The 21616-nt window shown below is 53.4% G+C and overlaps 5 protein-coding genes across 5 annotated transcripts; 2 read left to right on the plus strand and 3 right to left on the minus strand.

The window, feature by feature from the left end:
* Nucleotides 1–6301: 6301 nt before the first annotated feature.
* Nucleotides 6302–7059, minus strand: PODANS_1_17000 (uncharacterized protein; the record flags this gene model as incomplete). Its single annotated transcript, XM_001907113.1, has 2 exons — nucleotides 6302–6903; nucleotides 7038–7059. The coding sequence occupies 2 exons, from the start codon at nucleotides 7057–7059 to the stop codon at nucleotides 6302–6304; spliced, it is 624 nt and encodes a 207-aa protein (XP_001907148.1).
* A 3836-nt stretch (nucleotides 7060–10895) lies between these two features.
* Nucleotides 10896–14157, plus strand: PODANS_1_17010 (uncharacterized protein; the record flags this gene model as incomplete). Its single annotated transcript, XM_001907114.1, has 2 exons — nucleotides 10896–10934; nucleotides 10984–14157. The coding sequence occupies 2 exons, from the start codon at nucleotides 10896–10898 to the stop codon at nucleotides 14155–14157; spliced, it is 3213 nt and encodes a 1070-aa protein (XP_001907149.1).
* Nucleotides 14158–14305: 148 nt separating this feature from the next.
* On the minus strand, nucleotides 14306–15055 carry PODANS_1_17020 (uncharacterized protein; the record flags this gene model as incomplete). Its single annotated transcript, XM_001907115.1, has 2 exons — nucleotides 14306–14663; nucleotides 14754–15055. 2 exons carry the CDS (start codon nucleotides 15053–15055, stop codon nucleotides 14306–14308), a joined length of 660 nt encoding a protein of 219 aa, XP_001907150.1.
* Nucleotides 15056–16479: 1424 nt separating this feature from the next.
* Nucleotides 16480–18071, minus strand: PODANS_1_17030 (uncharacterized protein; the record flags this gene model as incomplete). Its single annotated transcript, XM_001907116.1, has 3 exons — nucleotides 16480–17091; nucleotides 17146–17922; nucleotides 17988–18071. The coding sequence occupies 3 exons, from the start codon at nucleotides 18069–18071 to the stop codon at nucleotides 16480–16482; spliced, it is 1473 nt and encodes a 490-aa protein (XP_001907151.1).
* A 1123-nt stretch (nucleotides 18072–19194) lies between these two features.
* PODANS_1_17040 (uncharacterized protein) lies at nucleotides 19195–20653 on the plus strand (the record flags this gene model as incomplete). The annotated part of the gene is made up of 2 exons (XM_001907117.1): nucleotides 19195–20144; nucleotides 20206–20653. 2 exons carry the CDS (start codon nucleotides 19195–19197, stop codon nucleotides 20651–20653), a joined length of 1398 nt encoding a protein of 465 aa, XP_001907152.1.
* Nucleotides 20654–21616: the final 963 nt, after the last annotated feature.

Raw genomic sequence — 21616 nt, forward strand, 5'->3', positions numbered from 1 at the left:
CTCCCCAGGCTGCCCGTCGGGGGCGCAGCGTAAGCTGGTTGGAAGGAGATGGAGACCTCCGTCGGAGGTGTGCGCAGGCGGGGTTATTGCTCAGAAAGTTCGGGTGTGTGTGAGAGAGTGATGGCGGGGCTCCCTCTCGTTGACGATGTAAGCCTGCCTTGCCCCTCCTACTTATTCAGAAACACCCCGGCCCTGGTCGGCAGCACAACGCAGCTTTGCTTCCACAAATGCTGATGGAAGGCTCGAGTTCGATCAAAATGCGGATTTCTGCTGATTGGGTCGCAGGGAGGAGACGGTGAGAAAAAGAGGGCGGACGAGTGGTGTTCCGGCGCCGTGGGGTCGCAGTACAGGCCTTTGAGGAAAGCAGTCCGTGGGGTAATCAATTCGATTCGACTGTTTGACGGGACGAGCTGTGAGCGGTCGGTTGGTGTTTTTGTGCGTGCGTGTGTGGTGTCGTGTGGAGGAATTGATCGAATAAAAGACGCTTCCGTTATATGACCCGGGTCATCTGTGTCTTCTTTGCTGTGTGCTTCCAGGGAATGCGACCAAGGTGGGGTGCCGTGTCCGCCTGATGCCCAATCCTCCGTCCTCTCCCTTTACAGGCCGAGTTGCCTCCCTTGGTCACCTTTGTCTTGCCCCACACCTACCACTATGTACTGGACTGTGTGTACCTTTCTCGATCTTCAGTCTCCCGGCAGGAGACGATAGGACAAGGCTGTGACGGATGTGACAGCCTACACAAGCGACACAGAACGAGCTGAAGCTGGGCTGCAGGTGTTGTGTATAGTGAGACGATAGTCAATATTCGCAATCAGCCGTGGGACGAGGCAATATGGCAACTTGTCAGTAGCCGGGCACGCAGGGAGGAGATGCCGGCTGCCGTGGACGAGGAACTTCCAGCTTGGGAACAGGTCCCGGTTGGCTTGTAGGCTGTCTCACGCATAGCTAGCCTCTGTTGTTGCAGAGTTGCCCGGTTCTCCTTTGCCTTTGGGACTACGAGGTATACTATACCTTCAAATCTCTCTAGGTGCAGTAGATGGCGCATTCTCCCCCTTTGGACACGGCCTGATGTGATTTCGTCGTGGAAATGTCTCGCCGGCAGGGCACCGACGAGGGTTTCGGAGTGGTTTGCCTGCCCTATGTGTGGACCCGACCGGGGGTCAACCCACCAGCGCCAATGAGAGTGGAGATCCGGCTTTGCGGGCTGTTATTCTGGACAGTCGGCGATTGGTCAGGCTATCATCAGGTGGTCATAGCTTTCAAGGTGAAGAGATGACGTCCGTCGTCGACAGCAACGTCTCGTGGTCGATGGACCCTAAGATTGATTGTTTCTTTGCATCACGAGCGCTTGTGATTACATGAGAATTATTCTAGGCTGCTTGTTTTTTTTTGCCGCATCTATTTGAATATCACCATGACGCACCTAGGGTCCAGCGATCCTCCGATCGTACGGAGTACACGACACACAAATGCTTCTTAGCATCTTCACCATCCACACCGTTGACCTCACCTTGGAGTCCAAAATCTCGCAAACGGGAATGCTAAACACCTCGTGTGGACAGGATGCCATGAATACACACAGCTGGACTTACGGTAACCACCTCCATTGCCCGCCGATGCTATGAATCCCACAGCCAAGCACACCACTTGCGTTGCAAAAGTGCACGAGTGGCAAACTTTTATACAGCCTCTGGTGACGAGTTATGCAGTAGTACCCAGCTCTGTTTCACAGCAGTCCATTAGCACCAGTTGTTTCTGCACAGCACACAACTCAAGATGCAGAAATTCCGGATTTTCTGCTCCTTCTTTTTATTTTTTGCTAACATTATCGAGCAGATCGTGCCGACCCGACAGCCGACAACCGATAATCGTCAGCGATCGATTAGTCAATCGCTGGCCTCTCTCTCACACCCTCTACTCAGGTACCAAGTGTTGGACTTTGTTCCCGAACGAGACATGGCACGCATGGTCGTCTTCAAGCACCATCAAGCATCAGAGTCAAGGTAACATCTGAAGATGTTGCTCTCCCCCACCACAACAGCCAGTAATTCCACACCAAAGTTGGCTGGGGGGGCATTGGGCATCTACGACACACGCATGCGGTCCCATTTCCATTTCAACCCAACCCAATTAGTTAATCTTGATGAGTCCCGTGATGCTCTCAACTGGCTCCTCCGTTCCATCCCGTCCCGTCCCTCAGGGGCCTCTAACGATGCTCTCAAGCAGGAAAGTATCGCTTGCTCTGGTCCGATTGGCATAATGGTACGCGATTGCAGCGCGGGAGGGAGCGCTCTCTCCACTCACACGTGGAAGGGTGATGGTGCTCTTGACTAATGTCAGTGATTCTCCCAACGTTCCAGCAATTCAGAGCTCTCAGACCGCGGGAAGCGGGGAGATGGGACGACGGGAGTGAGGAGGGGTGGAGGAGGCCCAAGTTGGTGGTGAACGCGGAGGGAGCATTCACTCCCCTTGCCCATACCCCTTTCTTTCCACACACCCGTCCGCTGTTGCATACATTGAAGCGCGGTATACCCGCCTGGGCAACGGCATGTCGTTCTTGGCAAGTCGTCTGGCAGTTGAGTGGGGGGGTTGCCCGGCACGGGATGTTTATATCAAGAGTCTCTTGCTGAGTCTGTGTGGGCCCTACCTTATGTACAAATCGTATGTAATTCTAGTTCTGGGTGTGGTTACCAGGAAAATGCCAAAGCCTCATCTAGATAAGCTGTTGTCACTGTTTTGGTTTGATGGCTAGTGTCACACACCCAGCTTCGAACAACAAGTGCAAACCTGGATCTAGGATTATCATCTGAGTACTATTGTTCGGCCATGCAAGGCAAGATGCAATAGATATCTTGTCATTAATGATACGAACTTGGAAAGGTTTAATAACTCAGATCTGTCAGCCTAGTGGTAGATGGCAATGGCAATATGACAGCCGCACTCTTCACCGTATTCTCATCTGGTGGTACAGCGTCCCGATCTGATATTCAGGCACCGTTCCCCCTACTCCCTTGCCTCGTCTGCATCATGCCCGAGTGGCGAACTTCAGACTGACCCAAGGTCAAAAAGCAAAAAGTCAACATGCCTAATGCGTGGAAGAGCATATGCAGTCATCCTGTCCCAGCCACAGAGAGATGGAATACAGCATGCAGAGGCAGTGTTTGGCAAAGTTACAGAACCACACAGCATCCGCACACATATTTACAACCAACTGGGCAAGATTCAGGCAAGAGCATACTCACCGCCGGCACATGGAGTTGTAAAAACTCCTCACGACCGGTCAAGCCTGGTGCTTGGCCGAGGTTTCATCTCTTGGATTTTGGCTGTCTGATATTGGACAGACTTCTGGTAACGCATGCCAACGCAACCGCGGGGAGGGGGTAGCCGTCAGTATTCTTGGAAGCCGTTCACCTGGAAGTTGATCAGGAGATGTGCCCAACTGAGGTTATCCTATCCCCTCACTTTCCGAACACGACATCGATCTTGACGATACGGGGGCTTGCTCTACCTCATGCCTCCCTACTGAGAGTACCAAGACAGGAGCCGATGGCAGATCTCGGTCCGCGGCAAGCGATGACCGAAGAAGGACTGCATACTTGTACCCAAATAGGCCAACAACCGAAGGACGATCTAGTGCCAAGCTCAGGAGGGCAACCCACGGCCAACTTGTCTCTAGAAGGCAGGTAGCCACCGCCATCGCAAAGTCATGCCAGTTTAATCACAGAAAGGGGAAATAGTTACCGTAGGTCGTCGAGTAACTGGTTTCACAACTTAACAGACAGGCATTGTGTCAACTCATGTCCGAGATCAGATCCGATATACCTCGGATGGCCCGTTGAACCATCGGCACTCCATCATAACAACAAACCCTCTTGGAGGACCCCGCATGTATAGAGGAGGTAGGCTTTGGCAGTGTGGTATCCCACCAGCCCAACAAACACGGCGCGTCATCAAAGAATGCGTCTGACAGCCGAGCATCATCATCATACCAGGACCACCAAACCAACGCGATCGACAACAACAGAGTATCGTACCGATCACTGCCGGAATATAGGTAGTCTAAGCACCAAATCGCTGTTACAGGCAAGTATACCACACAAGCAAAACTCACCGCCAAAAAAAATGACCCCCAACACCCGTCTATCTCCGATCAGACCATGACAGTCAGAGCCCAAACAGCCCAGGCAGCGCCATCTCCCTCCTCGCCTCCATCTTCCAGAATCACACACGGCTGTGTCCGGGTAGTAGATACACAACCTCCCGGATCAAACCGTCTTGATCTCCAGCTCAAACCACGGCGTCACACAACCGCGGCCGTATATGCCTCAACCACCTGAGTAAGGTAGGTAAGTAGGTATACCTGACCCTGCTTTAAACCTCACCTCACATAAGGTACACACCAAAACATGGCAAACTCGAACAACACCCCCTTTTCCCCCTTCAGAACTTGCCCAATCTAGTGCTGTGTTTGTGCTCCTGTTTAGCGCACGCATAGCCCCTCGGACGGTGTGACGAAAACACTGTCACCGAACACCTTTCCTCGGTTAGCTTGGTATACCTGCGCAAGAGTTTGTTTACGTTGCCTTGCCACAACTCAACGGCCGGATGGCCCTCGGCCGAGAGGGTGCTACTTGAGTGTGAGATAAGTCGGTCTATCTTTATGAACGGGATATGTGTGTATTAATTGTTGATTTGGTTTTGCTGCGGTTCTTCCGGCATAAAGGTGTTTTGTTAAATCGAATGGGGGGCAAAAAAATAACAGCCCAGTAAGTTGAAGTTGCTCGATGAGGTTGCTCCCTGTGTACCTCCTACTCTTAAAATTCTGAGATCAGATGGAAGACACCATAGAAGACAGACCTCAGTCGCTCCAGGATTTCAAGTTGTTCACAACACCAACAGCAACTCGGGCAAGAGCACAGAGCAAATACTTCTGTCTACCAAGAGGCATTTCTGCGACTTTTACTAAAGAGTCCCATCTCATTCCAGTCACAACCACCACGAGCCATCCAAGCTCACTGGTCCACTTACAACTGATCAACGCGAGGCAAAACTATTATTCGAAGCCAAACCTCATCAACCGTGATTCAAAGTTTCCTGTGGTCATGAATCGGCTTTGCACAATAAGTATCAGAAACATTCCATCATTCGGCGCATCGCTGGATGAGGATTTTTCTCGCTAGCAAACCAACCTCAGATATACCTCCAGAAAAACACGCCGAAACCAGCCGTATTTACCTGCCCCAAATGAAATGAACATAAAAAGCTTTGCTCGAGTTAGTTTTTGATAATAAAGAATAAAAAATAAAAACCCCAAAAAAACCAACTGGTCCGATCCAAAGCAAGCAATGTGTGTGTGAACTTGTCATGTCGACAAGTCATGTGACATCCAATCCGTGGAAAATACTCAGTACATACCACAGCCCGGATTGATGTTTTGACACAACATACCAAAGAGAACAGAAAAGATAAATGTGAAATTCTTGCAATTTTCAGCAGCATTATCATCAACCCTGCAAGATATCAAAAAGTTCATGATGATGATGAACATGAGTGGGCCGAGCGATGAGCTCAAGATCACAGAGTCGGACACTGCCATGCCAGTCAGGTTGAACGCGCAATAATGACTAAAAAAAGGGGTCAAGGAATGTGTAAATTATTGATTCGAGAATGGACACCGTTATAAGACCATTGATCCGCCCTGGGCGGGCGACATGACTCGTCAAACCTCAACAAATCGAGAGTCGGTCACGATCACAACAACAGCCAACAATCGCAACAAAACACCATGGGTTACAGGATCACGACAGCAGAATTGGAGAAGGCAGATCACACTGGGTGATAATGACTTGGTCACGATAATAACGCGACAATGCTGTCATTCTTAGCACGGCATCAACCCAAGTCAACACATTACCAAAAGCAATAAACACCAAAGCAAGTAAGATCAACCCGAGGCAAGTCAATCCCATTCACATCACAATCACAAGCAGCATCGGTCAAGAAAAAGAGTCTCTCCATCATCATCATCCATTACAGATTCATATACACGGCTAGTACTAGAAAGAACATTGAGACATGTTTTTTCCCTCCCGAAGCCAGCACTATCATAATAATCCGAATCCCTTTGCCCATCCACATATATCCTAGCAAATATTCCTACCAAAAAAAATAGATTACCCAATGAAGCCTCTCGGCAAACAAGACATTAACCAAGAAACGACATTAGATAAACCATTTTTTATCGCGACAATCTAAGCCAAAAGTAATTCCAAAACAGGTTTTCAGAGGTGGTGAAACCCCCTTAAAGGCGGGAGCCATGGACGACCTTCATGTCAACAGCCATCTCGCGGCCGTGGTCAGTGACGACGAGGACGCGGACGGAGCCACGGCCAGACTCGAAAGCCTTCTGGAGGCGGTTCCAGAGCGAAGACTGGTCAATGACGGGGAGGTTCTGCTTGACATCACCGGTCTCGGTCATGGCGACGATGGCGCCATCCTGCATGTCAAGGACGCGGTACTGCTTGAAGACGGGGCCGAGCATGGTCTGGACAACGACGCTGGGGGCGGGGTTGGAGACGAAGCTGGACTCCTCATGGAGCTGCTTGGTGAAGAGGTCAACACCGAGGTAGCGGTGCTGGCCGGTGGCAGCAGAGGTGCTGATGCGGATGACCTGGCAGGGGCGGCCCTGGAGGATCAGGATGTCACCGAGGCGGATGTGGTGGCAGGGGATGGTGACGGTGTTGGGAGCCTTCTCAACGGCAGGGGCGGCAGCGGGGCCGCGGCGGACGGAAGAGACCTCAGCCTCGACGTGGCCTTCATGATGGTGGTGGAGCTTGTCAGCCAACTTGTGCAACTTGTTGTGGAGCTTGTTGTGAACCTCCTGGCGGAAGGAGTGGTAGCGGTCTGTGTGTTGGTGGGGCCACAGTGAGTACTCGCTCACATGTCGACACTCTCGTGTGCATGGGGAGAGATGGCATCAAGGGGCACCACCAAGACAAGACGCTAGAACAAGGGTGAAAGGGGCGGGAGATACTCACTGTCCTCATCGTAGTAACCCATGTTGTTGGTGGTGGTGGTGGAAACGGTGGAAGGCGTGTAGGGCTTGTCGTCCAAGAGCTTTACCTCCTTCTTAGGGGCGGTAATGCGAGGGGGGCGGGGGAAGTCGACGGTGGTGTCGGTGACTTGGAAATGAGATTCCTTCTTGGCGGGACGGGTGATAGCAGCCTCGACAGTGAACTTGTCACCGATGGAAGTGCTGGACTTGAAGACCGGGCGACGGGTGGGAAGGTCGACGGTGGTGTCGTAGCTGGGGGAGGCTACAACGGTGGGTTCCTTGCGGTAGTTGGCTTGGGTGCGGGCGCGGAATTCACTCTCAGCAAGGTCGACGACGGAGCTGTGAGGACGGTGGCGGTGGTCGAGTTCGATGCGAGACTCGAGGTAGTTGGAGGCGGGAGGGGGTGGTTGAGGTCTGAAGAAGGCAAAGGAAAGATGTGGTCAGCAAAAGGAAAGAGCAGAGAATGTGTCTTCCTTGAGCCAGATATTGTTGTGGGAGAAGGCCTCGCGTCGCTTGGTCAACCCCCGACCCCCTGGCCCCGAAGACCTTGGCGGTGCCCTAGGGTCGATAGCTCGGCCAGGGGGGGTGGGCTGAAGAGCGGAGCAAAACAAGACAAACGAGGAAAATGGCTGCTCTGAGGCTCCAGCGGGGAATCCACACCCAAGAGATCCGAGCCGGGACAGGAGGCTGGGGATCAGCCATTGGGGCGGGCCAGGCCAAAGGGGCGGTAAAGAAAAACAAATTGACGGTGACGGTGATGCCGGCGACAGAAAGAGAAGTCAAAAACATACCTGCGGATCTCCTCGTGGAAATGGTACTCTTCCTTCTTGATGACGGGGACGGGGACGGGACGGCGGTGCTCTTCCTCCTTGCGGGTGATGCGGACCTCCTCTTTGAAGCGGTTCTCCTCGATGACCTTGGGGGGCGGGGGGGCAGGGAGAGCGGCTTGGGCGGTGAAAGAAGAGTCTTGACCTATCCGTCCAGCTGGGGGAACTTGGATCTTGATCTCCTCGTGGGTTTTGGTCTGGGTAGCGGTCTCGGACTCCCTGTAGGCAGACGGGAAGACGCTGAAAGGGACCGGGACGCGGGCTTCAAAGTCCAGGTTGCCGGTTTACTGGGCGCAAGAAACAATCTTCTTGACGTACGACAAGAAGATATCTCTTGCTAACTTCCTAGAAAAGAAGTCGAAAGAAAGGAGATGAGAAGGCGGTCTGTGAATCGACCCGTCTTCTGTGCTCTGGTTTCTGTTCGAGTCCTTTGAAAGGGAGGGCGGGGAATGGATGGAGATGGTGGTGATGGCTTGAGCTGACTCTGAGTGGAGGATGAGGAAGGAAAGAAGATCAAGACCAGGAGGGCACAGCTGCTCGAGCGAGCGCGGTTCAAATACGCATGGGGCGGAGCGCTTCCGGGCTCTGAACGTCGACCTTGGCCGGTTGGCAGGGGACCGTCGACGACGAGAAGGATGTGTGACCACAGGGGGTGGTTCCAACCAGCTCTGGAAGCCCTCTGTTTACCTTTTGTGGAGAAGAGGCCTGCGAGTTGTTTATCCTGCACCAATGGGGGATAGCGGACCCTCTTTTCGGAGGAGCCATGGCCCCACGAGCATGTCTCTGATTGCTCGGCCGTGACCGGGAGCTGGGACGCGTCCAGCCATTTCGAGCTAGGAGCTGTCTCGTTGGGAGCTGAAAGCACAGAGCTCGATCGCGGTTGACCCCTGGAGATGAGACGTCAGAAAGAAAAAAGGCGCGCTTCTCCAGCCTCTCCAAATCCGGGGGTAGCAGAGAGCGCTTGCTGGGTGATGGGCGAGGGTTGCCCGGGCCTCCTGTAGGGCAGAACATGGACCTGGAGCGTCAATGGCTCGAACTGGTCTCTCAATTGATGAGAAGACACAAACAGAAGTCGTATCAAAGCTGTCTCTGATTGAAATTGGTCCACCCCCGTCCTCCTGCAGCTTCGTGCATCTCAGGGCGCCACCGACCACACCCACAGGCTGACGGGAGACGGACTAGCCAGCCAGGACCGGGCGCCCACGCCGTACACACGCTTGTGCCGGCATCGTTGATAGGTGGTTGGGGACGCGGTGGGGGCTCTGGGGCCGTGGTGTGCGCAATTGGGGAGGTCGGGAGCAGCTCCCTTTTACTTTCCTCGGCTGCAAGCCAAGGAGAAGAGCAGATCACCAGCAGCTTCGTCTGACAATTGGCTGTTGCATTTATCAAGGGGGTGTCCCGTCCCAGCCTCTTTTTCCCGTCTGAGAGCTCGTGGGAGAAGGCCATTGGGTCGATAGGGGAGTTCCAGCCATCCACGACTTGATGCACAATTTTATTCGTCTCGTTTGATGTCTCCCGGTCCTCGTATCGATGTCGCACAGGCCGGCCGGCTATCAGTTGTCAGGTTGTCATCGAAACAGATGGCATCTGCCAGACCGCCGCCGTCCCCGAGGTGTCTCCAGCGCCGTCCCCACAAAGTCGATTGCTTTTGCAGCCGGGAGCTGACACGACACGAGGCCTGAAAGTCAAAAAGCTGGACTTCCTCCCCATGCGCTACCGAGGCCATCTCCAAAATCTCCACTGGGAACAGCACACCATTTCCAGTTGTCCCGGCAACTGACCTCCTTTTGCGTCTTCTGCTCCGCCCCTTTGCGGGATCAGCCGCCGAGCAGTCCGATCCTACCCATTAACTGCCGTCACATGCGCGATGCGAGAAGACGGAGCCGACGCAGGGGAAACAGCCGCCGTCGGGGTTTCATGAACTTTGGGACCTTGTTTACTTGCGACGTCGTCGACATCGTCGTTTGCTCTACCTATGTTGTTCAGGCATCCGGCCGTCTGTCGACTTGAACCTGTTGAGAGTTGTCTGATCAGTTCAACAACCCGTTAACCCGACCCGAAAACCAACCCGAGCAGGAACCAGGGAATCGCTGTCCTGGGTCCTGTCAATGCGTCCGCCGACCGATGACCCGGATCCGAATTCACAATCAGTCCCCCGGGGCACCTGTGCCGGAAGAGACGAGGAAATAAACTTTGGATCTGGAGTCCGGGCTGACTTCAACCTGCTATGGTAAGTTTGTGATATGGGCGTTCCGGACCATCGATCGATTTCGATTCAAAATTGGGAAATTGGACAAACTAAGCATATGCACGATGGCGTTTCTGGCTTGATCATGGCGGATTGGTGGCTCTCCATGCTGCAACCGCAAGCTGGAGATCTCGAGCCCAAAGAGCTGGAGATTCAACTAAACAACCTCATTCCCGTTGAGTGTCAGGATTTAACTTTTGACGGCTGCACACCCCCGGTTGGTGGCTTAATCATGACCGAGGGGGCTGCCATGGGTCTCAACAGACCGCTGTCCGCAGCATAGCGTAAAGGTACGAATTGTAGCACCATCGTAACAACTTTTCCACTACTTCAATTGATCATTTTTGGTCTCGTGTGTTGTCTTGTCTGAATATTCCTGTATACGTTCAGCACCAATGGAGGAGGAACTTCAACCACACTGGCAACAGTCAGGTGCTGCCTTTATCGTCGGAGGGCTGCTTGCTGTCTTCGTGTTTGCCGTCATCTACAAGGTGTGCCTGTGTCAATACTGGTTAGAAAGAAACCCCCATCCTCGTTACCTGCGTTCTCGAAACCAGCAAGGCTGCTGCTGTTGAAAAGAAGAGGATCCGAGAAGAGCTTTGCCGTCGCAGTCATAGGCCGAAGAGACAGAAGCTTGGCAGACGTCGAAGGTGCCAGGTGCACTTTTACCCCACCTTGATTACCCCTCCACAGCTTGCACCAAACTTCCAACTCGGCCCCGGATATCGCTGTCGCAAGCTGAGAAACCGCAGAGAACATAGTCAAAATGAAGCAGAGATTCTCGTCCTTGGACGTAAAGGTGTGTGTAACCCCCCGTATATTCTTTTCACACGCATCCTGACCCCGCTTTCCAGGTGATAGCCCACGAGCTCTCCGAAGCCCTCGTCAGCCTCCGCCTAGCCAACATCTACGACCTCAACTCCAAAATCCTCCTCTTCAAGTTCGCCAAACCCGACAACCGCCAACAGCTCCTCATCGAATCCGGCTTCCGCTGCCACCTCACAGACTTTGCCCGCTCCACCGCCCCGGCCCCTTCAGCCTTCGTCGCCCGCCTGCGCAAGTTCCTCAAGACCCGGAGAGTCACCAGCGTCTCCCAGATCGGCACAGACAGAATTATCGAGTTTCGATTCTCCGACGGAGCCTACAGGTTATACCTCGAGTTCTTCGCCAGCGGCAACGTCATCCTCACCGATGCCGACTTGACCATCATCGCCCTGTTGCGGAATGTTCCCGAAGGCGAGGGACAAGAGCCACAGCGGGTTGGGCTGAAGTACACCCTCGAAAACAGACAAAACTTTGGCGGCGTCCCGGAGCTCACAAAAGAGCGTCTGAGAGCTGCGTTGAAGACGGCAGCGGAGCATGCGGTTACGAAAAAGGCAAAGAAGAAGGGGGCGGACGAGCTGAGGAGGGGGTTGGCAACTACCATCACCGAGTTACCCCCTGTGCTGGTTGATCACGTCTTTCGACTAACCGAGTTCAACTCTGCCGCGAAGCCCCTTGAGATTCTGGAGAGCGAGACTTTGCTGGATTCTCTGTTTCGGGCGTTGGAGAAGGCGAGGGCGGTGCTGGACGAGGTGACGAGCTCGCCCAGGGCAACGGGATATATCATTGCCAAGCCTAATCCGCGTGCTGTCGAGCAGCCACCAGCGGAGACTGAAGGGGAGACGCAGAAAGAGAAGCCTAGGGGTCTGCTCTATGAAGATTTCCAGCCTTTCCTTCCAAAACAGTTCGAGGATGATCAGGGGCTGACAACACTTTCCTTTGATGGGTACAACAAGACGGTTGACGAGTTCTTCTCTTCTATCGAGGGACAGAAGCTTGAGTCCAAGTTGCAGGAGCGGGAAGCTACTGCCAAGAGGAAATTGGATGCTGCCCGTCAGGACCAGGCCAAGAGGATCGAGGGGCTGGTTGGTTTCCAGACGTTGAACTTGCGCAAGGCTGCCGCTATTGAGGCCAATATTGAACGTGTTCAAGAGGCTATGGATGCGGTTAATGGGCTGCTTGAGCAGGGCATGGACTGGGTTAACATCAACAAGCTTGTCGAGCGAGAGCAGGCGCAAGGGAACCCCGTGGCCGAGATCATCAAGCTACCTGTGAATCTCGCCGAGAGCACAATTACCCTGTTGCTTGGCGAGGAAGAGGAGGAAGAGGCAGGTGAAGATGAAGATATGGAATTCAACTACGATACCGACGAAGAGGTCGTTGATGCTGCTCCCGAACCTGAGAAGGCCAAGGGGCCGGATAAGCGATTGGCAATCGACATCAACCTCAAACTCTCCGTCTGGAACAATGCTCGGGAATACTACGAGCAAAAGAGGACCGCTGCCGACAAGGAAAAGAAGACCGTTGCGCAGTCGGTTATTGCGCTCAAGAGTGCTGAGCAAAAGATTACAGAGGACTTGCGGAAGGGGCTTAAGCAGGAGAAGCCTGTGCTGCAGCTGATCAGGAAGCAGATGTGGTTTGAGAAGTTCGTCTGGTTTATCTCCTCAGATGGCTATCTTGTGCTTGGTGGGCGAGATGCGCAGCAGAATGAGATTCTGTACAAGCGGTACTTGAAAAAGGGTGACGTGTATGTTCACGCCGATATGCACGGTGCATCCACCGTCATCATCAAGAACAGCCCCAAGACCCCTGATGCGCCAATTCCGCCTTCAACACTGGCTCAGGCGGGTAGCTTGTCGGTGTGCTGCTCGAGTGCGTGGGATAGCAAGGCAGCGATGGGCGCGTGGTGGGTGAATGCCGATCAAGTGTCCAAGTCTGCTCCGACGGGCGAGTACCTCCCGGCCGGGTCCTTCATGGTCAGGGGAAAGAAAAACCCGCTGCCACCGGCTCTTCTGATGCTCGGGTTCGGGTTGATGTTCAGGATATCAGAGGAAAGCAAGGCAAAGCATGTCAAGCATAGGCTGTACGACGGCGATATCGATCTTGCTCCCCCATCGAAGCCCGAGAAGGAGACCGAAAAGGAAGCCGCCCCAGAGCAAGACAACCACGAAGACTCTGGCACCGACGGAGACGACGACGGCCCCGAAGACGAAAAGAGATCCAACCCTCTTCAGTCCAGCGGTAAACCCCAGTCCGAGGACGAAGATGAAGAAGCCCCTGAGCCCCCATCAGACCAACTCTCCAACCTCGATATCGCCCCCGTGGAAGAAAAAAAGCAACAAGCTGAACCCGAACCAACCCCCGTCTCCAATTCCGACTCTGAGTCTGACCACGAAGAGGAAGAAAAGGAAATCGGAACTCCCTCCAGAACCGGCACCTTCACCCCCTCCCAATCCCAACCCCAACCCAACAAGAGATCCCTCAAACGCGGGCAACGCTCCAAAGCCAAAAAGATTGCCCAAAAATACAAAAACCAAGATGAAGACGACCGCGCCTTGATGGAAGAACTCCTCGGTGTGGCTGCTGCACGCAAAAAGGCCGAAGCCGAAGCAGCGGCAAAGAAGCAAAAAGAACTAGACCACCTCGCCGCGATGGAAAAACGGCGCAAACAACAGGAGAGGCAACAAGCACAAATCGCCAAGCACGAAGAAATCCGCAAGATGATGCTTGAAGAAGGTGTGGATATTCTCGACGAGAACGAAAAGGCCGATGCAGGACCGTTGGAAAGTCTTGTCGGGACCCCGATGCCAGGGGATGAGATACTGGAGGTTGTGCCTGTTTGTGGACCTTGGGGTGCGCTGGGGAAGTTGAAGTATAAGGTCAAGTTGCAGCCTGGGCAGGTGAAGAAGGGGAAGGCGGTCAAGGAGATTTTTGAGAGGTGGAAGCTGGCTGCCGGCAAAAAGGGGGTTGTTGACCCCAAGGGGGAGGATGGGGAGAAGATGTGGCCTAGGGAGGTGGAGCTGATTAAGGGGGTCAAGGTGGAGGAGGTGCTTGGGGTGGTGCCGGTTGGGAAGGTGACGCTCATGGCCGGGGGTGGGATGTTGGGGGGAGGGGCGGATAAGAAGGGTGGTGGTGGTGGGGGCCAGAGTAAAGGCGGGAAGGGGAAGGGGGGTGGTGGTGGTGGTGGTGGGAAGAAGGGAAGGTAAATAAGGTGATGATGTGAAGTTTTGGAAAATGAGTGTAGATATTCAGTCATGTGTATTTGACGCTAGCGTGTAAAAAGCGTTGTTTCCACCTCGTCCCAGCTAACCTCTGCGGATTTCATCCCATCTCCCCACCGCATCAAACTTTATACTACCTCTTCCTAACATAAACAAACAACCCCTCGTCCCTCCCGGCAAAGCTAGGCAGAGGCACTTGAACCACCTTTTCCCACTTTCCCCTCTGTTCTTGCGATTCCAACATGAAACTATCCATCGTCCCCTTCCCTCTGCCGAAGGAAGTATACCCGTTCTTGTTTTGAGTCCCAGCCACAACGACGACATCACCTTGATATTCTTTCATCAGATCCTTGGTAAAAGAACCAGAGCCGTCTGGTCCCGTGATGGGGTAGACAAGGAGGAGGATGTGGGATTTGTGTTGAGAATCAGGAAGGGAGTGGAGGTAGGATGTGCCGGTTGTCAGGTGGGTGTCTTTGAGCCAGGTGACTCTCCTAATCAGGGCAGTCAGTGTGTCGCTTATAAAAGAAGGGAAGGTGTTTTTGGTTGGCGGAAGATGGATGGATGGGTAAGGGGCAACATACCATTCACTCTGCATATTGTCCACAGCCACAGTCTCCAGCCCACACTGCCTCAGCATAAAACTCCAATATCCACTCCCACTGCCCACGTCCAAAATCTTGAGCGGTGGTGGCTTTTCTTTTTTGGCCTTCTTCTTGGATTCCTTCTTGCCGTTCGTAGCCCCGTTCCCATTTCCATTTTCGGGCCCAACATTGTCATTTCCGTCAGCTGTGCTATCGCCGTTCTTCTTAACCCCCTCCACGGCTAGGGTTTTGATAATGGAAAGACTCTCATAACTGGGAACCACACAGCCAAAATGGTGCATCACCACCGGCAAAACCCAGTGGCTCTTCAACCCCTGACCTCCCACCGGCCCGCACCACTCGAGATTTTGACAGGTCCATCTCCAGAAGTCAAGATACGGGTTTAATGGCAGTGATGCAACGTTCTTGACCCTGGGGATTTGGAGGGAGGGCCATGCTGGGTTAATGTAGCGTTTTGAGGATAAGTTCTCCGCTACCAAGGCTCGGATGGAAGATTTCCTCGCGTTGGAAACAAAAGACTTTAGCGCCGAGGATGGGGAGAGGGAGGGAGTGAAGAGATTTGTATAGGCGGCTATATCCGTTGTTGACGGGGGAGGAAGGGGTGTCTGGAGGGGGTGTTAGCTAGGCGTGGAGGAGAAGGGGCTGGAAAAGGGTGGGAGGGATAAACACAATATACCTCACCGTCCTTCGCCCCCTCGTACCACCCATGCAGCCCCTTCTCTGCCCCCATCTCAACCCCCCTCTGCACCTGCCCCAGCGTCACACTAGCCAAAGCATGATACACATAATCGTCCTTCCCCGCCTCCGGCATACCAAACCACAACCTGACCGCCCCTTCAAAATCATTCCTCTCCTCCAACAACTTCAAAGCAGCTTGATGCCTGTCGTGATCACCCACTGCCTTCTCCGGCTCAAAGTCGGGATTGCCGACGCAGTGAACAAACGGTTTGGGTGTCTTGGTTGGCATTTTCAGTAGCAGTAGTAGGAAGGTTGTCTATTTACTTTGGGAACATCCACTTCGCGAAAAGAAAAAATCATCTGAAGTTTTTGGAGGTTGCTTTGGTAAAGTCAAAGGGCAACGACCAAAACATATCCAGGCCGGAAGCGATGATGTCATTGCTCTGTTTGTCAACCACCACCAAGCTCAATTTCCATCTCCACTACAACTATCACCTCCACCCATCACACAGGAAATGACATTTTATCACATTCCAAAGAGCATTGAACATACATATACTATGAGGCCAGAGTAATTATAATCTCGCTAAATCCCCATTGGCTGCTGCTGCGCTACTGTACAGTAAAACAACACCGAGACCGCCAGTCAGATCCCGTTAACACGCATACGTCTTCAAAACAGCAGCAGTCAGCATGGTGGGTTCGATTCTTCTCCAGTCTCGCTATCATATTCGTTAATTCGGATCAAGACTTGATGCCAACCTCGGTATGCATGTGTACCCGGGACCGCAGGTGTGCTCGCAACCGCAGGTGTTTCCAGCATAAAATGCGGGCCTACATGCCATCTGAGGCGCCTCCTCATTCTATACCATGATTGATATGTTAGGAGATGTACTCTCGCTACCATCAACTCCCTGCCTTCTCCAAAGAAGAGTCACCAGCATCCATTCCCCGCCCAAACTGGGAATCCAAGTAGAGAGAAGTTTGGAGATTCGAAGTCGCGAGGGGTCAAACGCCTTGAACCCTTCTAACGCCTCGAAGGCTTGCTCTTAGTTTGTTTCACGCCTGGCTGAATTCGAGCCATCATCTCCTCCTTTGTGATCAAGTGATCAACCCGCTCCAGGTGACCCAACAGGCTCTTCATGTTGAAGCTCCACTCGTTCAAGATATCATCAGCATCGCGAGGCTTGGCAAAGTTGACGATGCGGGCAGGCCGGTCAATCTTGGCATACACTGTCTTGGATGTCACCAGCTCGCTGATGTACTTCTCCGTCTCTTCCTCGGTCAGATCCAGGAGTTGTGTCAGACGGCCCATCCGGATGCGGGTGTAGTACTTGGCCACCACGCGCACATTGTGCTCAATCACACGCTTGCGCAAGTCTTGCCATCTGCCAAACGCCTTCTCATCGCCCGATTGTCCCTCGGCTGAATCAAAGATCTCGGTGCTGCACAAATGGGGGCCGAACATCTTGGATACTTGAGGCCACCGCATCAGCTCCTGTACCGTAAAGAGCTCCAAGAGCTCAGCATCCTCCGGAACGGCCGTGTTTCGCGTGTCCTTGTGAATGCGGTGGAGCAAATCGTGTTGCTCGTTGTCGTATGGTGCCAGGATGATGAAGTAGATGATTCTCTGCAGGACCTGATAAAGAGTCAGCTTGTGAAACTACCAACAGTGGGCGAAGAAGAAACATACAGCTCGTAGTTTGACGGGGTCCTCCTCCACCGTCTCCGTGTCAAGCACTTGTCGGTAGTGCTTGCAAACATCCAGGTATTTGGAGTCATGCTTGGCGAGCGTGATCTGTTGCTCGTAGTACCGGAGCTTGAGATCTGTGACATCGTCCTCCTTTACCTCTGGCACCTCTTCGCCGGCCTTCGCCTTCTTCTCACGTTCCTGCTGCTCCTTGTCAAGCTGCTCCTGTGTCTTTTTGGGCTTGCGCGCCAGGTATCTGGTGCTGATTTTACGACTGAGAATACCGGCTTGGGTCCAGTCGCCAATTTCAATGCACAGAGCCACCTGCGCCAGAATAAATTCGGTCTTTTCCCGACGTTCCATAGACCCAAACGTCTCGACCTGGAGCTCGCACAGAATATCCGTCGCCGCCTTTAGATCGCCTTGTTGCTTCTTGATGTCTGACAGAATCTTGGTCACACGCGCCCGCTCGACCTCGACAAAGATCTTGCCCTCGGTAACGGTACGGAGGGTCTCGATGACGGAGAGCTTGATCTCTAGGGTGGGGGTCTGGTCGAGGAAGTCCATGACGGTTTGCACCATCTTGGTGATGGCCTGTTTGAGTTGGCCATGCTTCTTGGAGAGGATAAGGGTCTGTTCGCTGAGGAGGGCCCAGTCACCGGCATTCTTGCAGAGGGTAACGATGGCGATGAGGATTCGGGATGTGGAGGCGAGATCGGATGCCTGACGGGCTTGCTTCTCAAGAATAGACAGTTTTTCGATAGCACCCTGGAGATCCGTCTGTTTTCCCGCGGAGCCGTCAGTGAAAATACAATGCAACGATGAACCCACCCAATACACAGTACCTTTGCGAGCTGCTCAGCCTCGGGAAGCTGCTGGTCCACCTCCTTGGAGTAGTCCTTCTCAGGCTTGAACGCAGCGTCCGCCATTGTGAGAAGTGCGATGGATTAGTGTATCTGGTGCGTTCTGTGTTGTCGAATGCTATTTCGGAGCTGTGCGCAGACAGAAAGTTGGTCTCGTGGAAAAGAAAATGGCTGTCTTGAAGTGGCTTGTGGTTGATGTCGAGTGGTGTTGCTGAAGGCAAGCCCCAGTCTCCAGCCCAGCCCACGTCAGTTCGCTCTGCCTACCACGAGGCTGGGCTTGGCAGCTCATTTGAGGCTGGAGCTAGGACCAGCCCCACCTTTCAGCAGCTTTCCAGCCACACAGTGTGGCTGATGCTCTATCAGTCATCACCAGGATCACAGAGGTACCTTCCAGGTCCACAGCTGCAAGGCACACAAAGAACAGTCCGGGTGGGGCCATGCCCTCGTATGGGAGACAGGCTTCCAGGCCCCTTCCATTTCTAATCCAACAACTCTCAAATGGAAGAAGTCCTTCGTTCGGTGTCCGATGCATGTCCGGTTGACCCAGATCTTGGACCAAAGATAAACCAAAAGTATATCGGAGGGTTTTGGTGCTTGTATATGTGTACGGAGTGCCTGTGAGCATGTGTATGATGAACTGATCTTCTTCTTCGCGGGCGGAACGGGTTACCCGTTGCCACCAGCTCATCTATCCATGTGCTGCACCTGACAAGCAGACGGGGTTTTTCCAGTCTTTCTCTCCCAATCTGATTGGTATCCCGACAATTCAATAGGGTCCGAGATCCTGCATCTGCAATCTCTTTTCGCCCTCCCTACCAGCGGTCGGGATGTCCCTGAACAGAGCCTGTCACTTCGGCTCTTGAACCCAGGCACCACCCCCCACCGCAGCCACGAGCTACCCCAAGCTTGGAGATCACTGGACCCCCGGCGGTCCACTCGCCTGTCTTTCTTTCAATAAGAATCACACGCTCCTCTTTTCGCGATCCCAGATCTCCGTTTCAACCTAACTCAGGTACAAGTGTTCAGTCTCCTACCGCCGGCTCTGTTTTTGTGAGCAACCACCGGCCAACCCGACAATCGACATTTTATCCCTGGAGTGCTTTTTGCCGTGTCGCACCACCCAAACGACGAGTTGCTCGTCATTGTTGTACGCTCATCATCGCTGTTCATTCAAAAAAAAGACGGCACGATGGTTCAGTCACAGGGCAAGCCATCCATGCCGGTTTTGCCAGGTCCAATGCACGAGGGTATAGCCCAGCCAAAAGATGGACCATCGGATTCATCCAACGCGGCTTCAAACGCTACCACTCAACTAACCTTGACCGGACCCCAGGACCTCCTCAACAGCACAAAGGGTCATGACCTGCCTGGCCGAGCCTCATTTGACAGTCTTTCGTCTGACCTCGGAAGGCCTTCTCTGTCCACCGAAGGCAACCGCTCGGTATTCTCTCTAGCGCAGAATTACCGCGTCGGCAACTCTTCAGAATCGCTAGACACTGCCTACTCGGCAGATTTGACCCTACCACCCATCCAGCTTCCTCCCATACAGCACCTGCCCCACCACAACCAGGACAGCGACTCTGACGAGGACACAGATCAAGACCGAATCGCTGCACAGCAGGCAGAAGAAGGCAGTATCATTGTTGATTCCGACGACCTGGGTACTGATGACGGTTACGGCTCTGACACAAACACCACGGCCTCCACGTCCCTGGCAGATAGTGTGAGGGAGTTCATCTACGAGAACGGGCGGAGATATCACAAGTTCCGGGAGGGCATGTACAACTTCCCTAACGATGATGTGGAGCAGCAGAGGGAGGATATGAAGCATCAGATGGTCAAGCTGCTTTGTGGGAAGTTGTTCTTTGCGCCCATTGACAGGCCGCAGCAGGTTCTGGATATTGGGACGGGGACGGGGATATGGGCCATCGAGATGGCGGATGAGTTCGTGGGGGCCGAGGTGCTGGGGGTGGATTTGAGTCCGCATCAGCCGGACTGGGTCCCACCCAATGTCAAGTTCATGATTGACGACGTGGAGAGCCCATGGCTGCACCCGAGTAATCATTTTGACTATATCCACTCGAGGCACACGGTTATGGCCATCAAAGACTGGCCGAGGTTGATGAGACGGGCGCAGGAGTAAGTTTCCTACAAGATGTGGAAAAACGAGATTTGGCTGACAAAGGAATAGATGCATGAGGCCCGGGGGTTGGTTTGAAATGCAAGAGGTGTATCATTTTCCGATTTCAGTGAACGACTCGATGCCGCCGAACCATCCTATCGCGCGGTACTGGTCTTTGATCAACGAGGGTTTAGAACGGCTCGGTGTCGACTTCCACGCCGTTGCCGGGGGCAAGCTTGCGAACAAGATGCGTGACGCTGGGTTTGTCAATGTCACGGAGAGGGTGCTGCAGATACCCATTGGGACGTGGCCCAAGAACAGGATCTTGAAAACGGTGGGATTGTATTGGAGGACTATTTTGCTTGACGGCATCCAGGCAATTGCTCTTGGTCCCTTGACAAGAGGGCTTGGGTGGTCACAGTCGGACGTGGAGATGCTGCTGATGGAGGTTAGGAGAGCATACAAGGACAACAGTTGTTTGTTGTATATGCCGTTTCACATCATCTACGGACAGAAACCGGCGTGATGGACAGTATTCGGGATTGTTTGGAGGTTATTTGTTTCAAGGTCATGCACGATACCAACATTTGTTCTTCTTTTGGATAATGCACGTCATGTCTGAATCCTTCCCGATGTCAAGGAACGCATGGATCTTGTGCTGCCAGTGCCGATGTGGTATCTCTCCTGTCAAAGGGCTTTGAGCTGTCAACACAACATGAAGAGGCCAACCACATGTGTGAGACATGCACCACGCAGGAGAAGGGCGGCGGAGCTTGACCGCTTACCCAAGATGACAGCTTATCACACATGTTTTCTCATGACCAATGTACGCTAATACGGTGAGCCTATTTTCACCTTGCTCACCACATGTATGTCATACGCCCCGCCGTGATTCGACAGGAGTTGTCCTGAGTGGGGAAGTATACCAGACCCGACAGAACGACAGCGAACTGCTGTACGGATACCATGACCATGATGCGGAGCGGCTAGACTGCTAGAGAAGAAACAGAAACAGAAGCTATGGATACCGGTGGGTTGTGGCCGTTGTCCCCACCCTCCCGCGCTGCCCGCCGAGACCAGCAATTTTACCCGTTTGGCTGGGGGAATTTCCGAACATCCCATCAATCACCTCCTCAACACTCCCCCGGGGCGGGCGCCGGGCAGTTTCCAAGAGACCGGAACCTACCCAAGAGCTGCAAATCGACCAAATGAATCACGCACTTGCTGGCATTCCTTGCTTGTGTTGCTCTCTGATTGGGCATAATTAGGACACCACCATTGCATGTCTGGGTAGAGACACCACCCAGTGGGACATGGGCATCTCTGTTCCCAGCACCCTTCCCCTTGCCTTCGTCTCTCCGAAACAGGACCCATGGGTATTTTGCGCCATCCCCCACCACGGAGGAACCACGCTCGAACCACCACCACCACAACGACCCGACACCTTGGCTGCTTAATCTAGGATAATTTGCCGGATTGGCCTGCATGG

Source organism: Podospora anserina, chromosome 1 (genome assembly GCF_000226545.1).
Source record: "Podospora anserina S mat+ genomic DNA chromosome 1, supercontig 4".
Lineage (NCBI taxonomy): Eukaryota > Fungi > Ascomycota > Sordariomycetes > Sordariales > Podosporaceae > Podospora > Podospora anserina.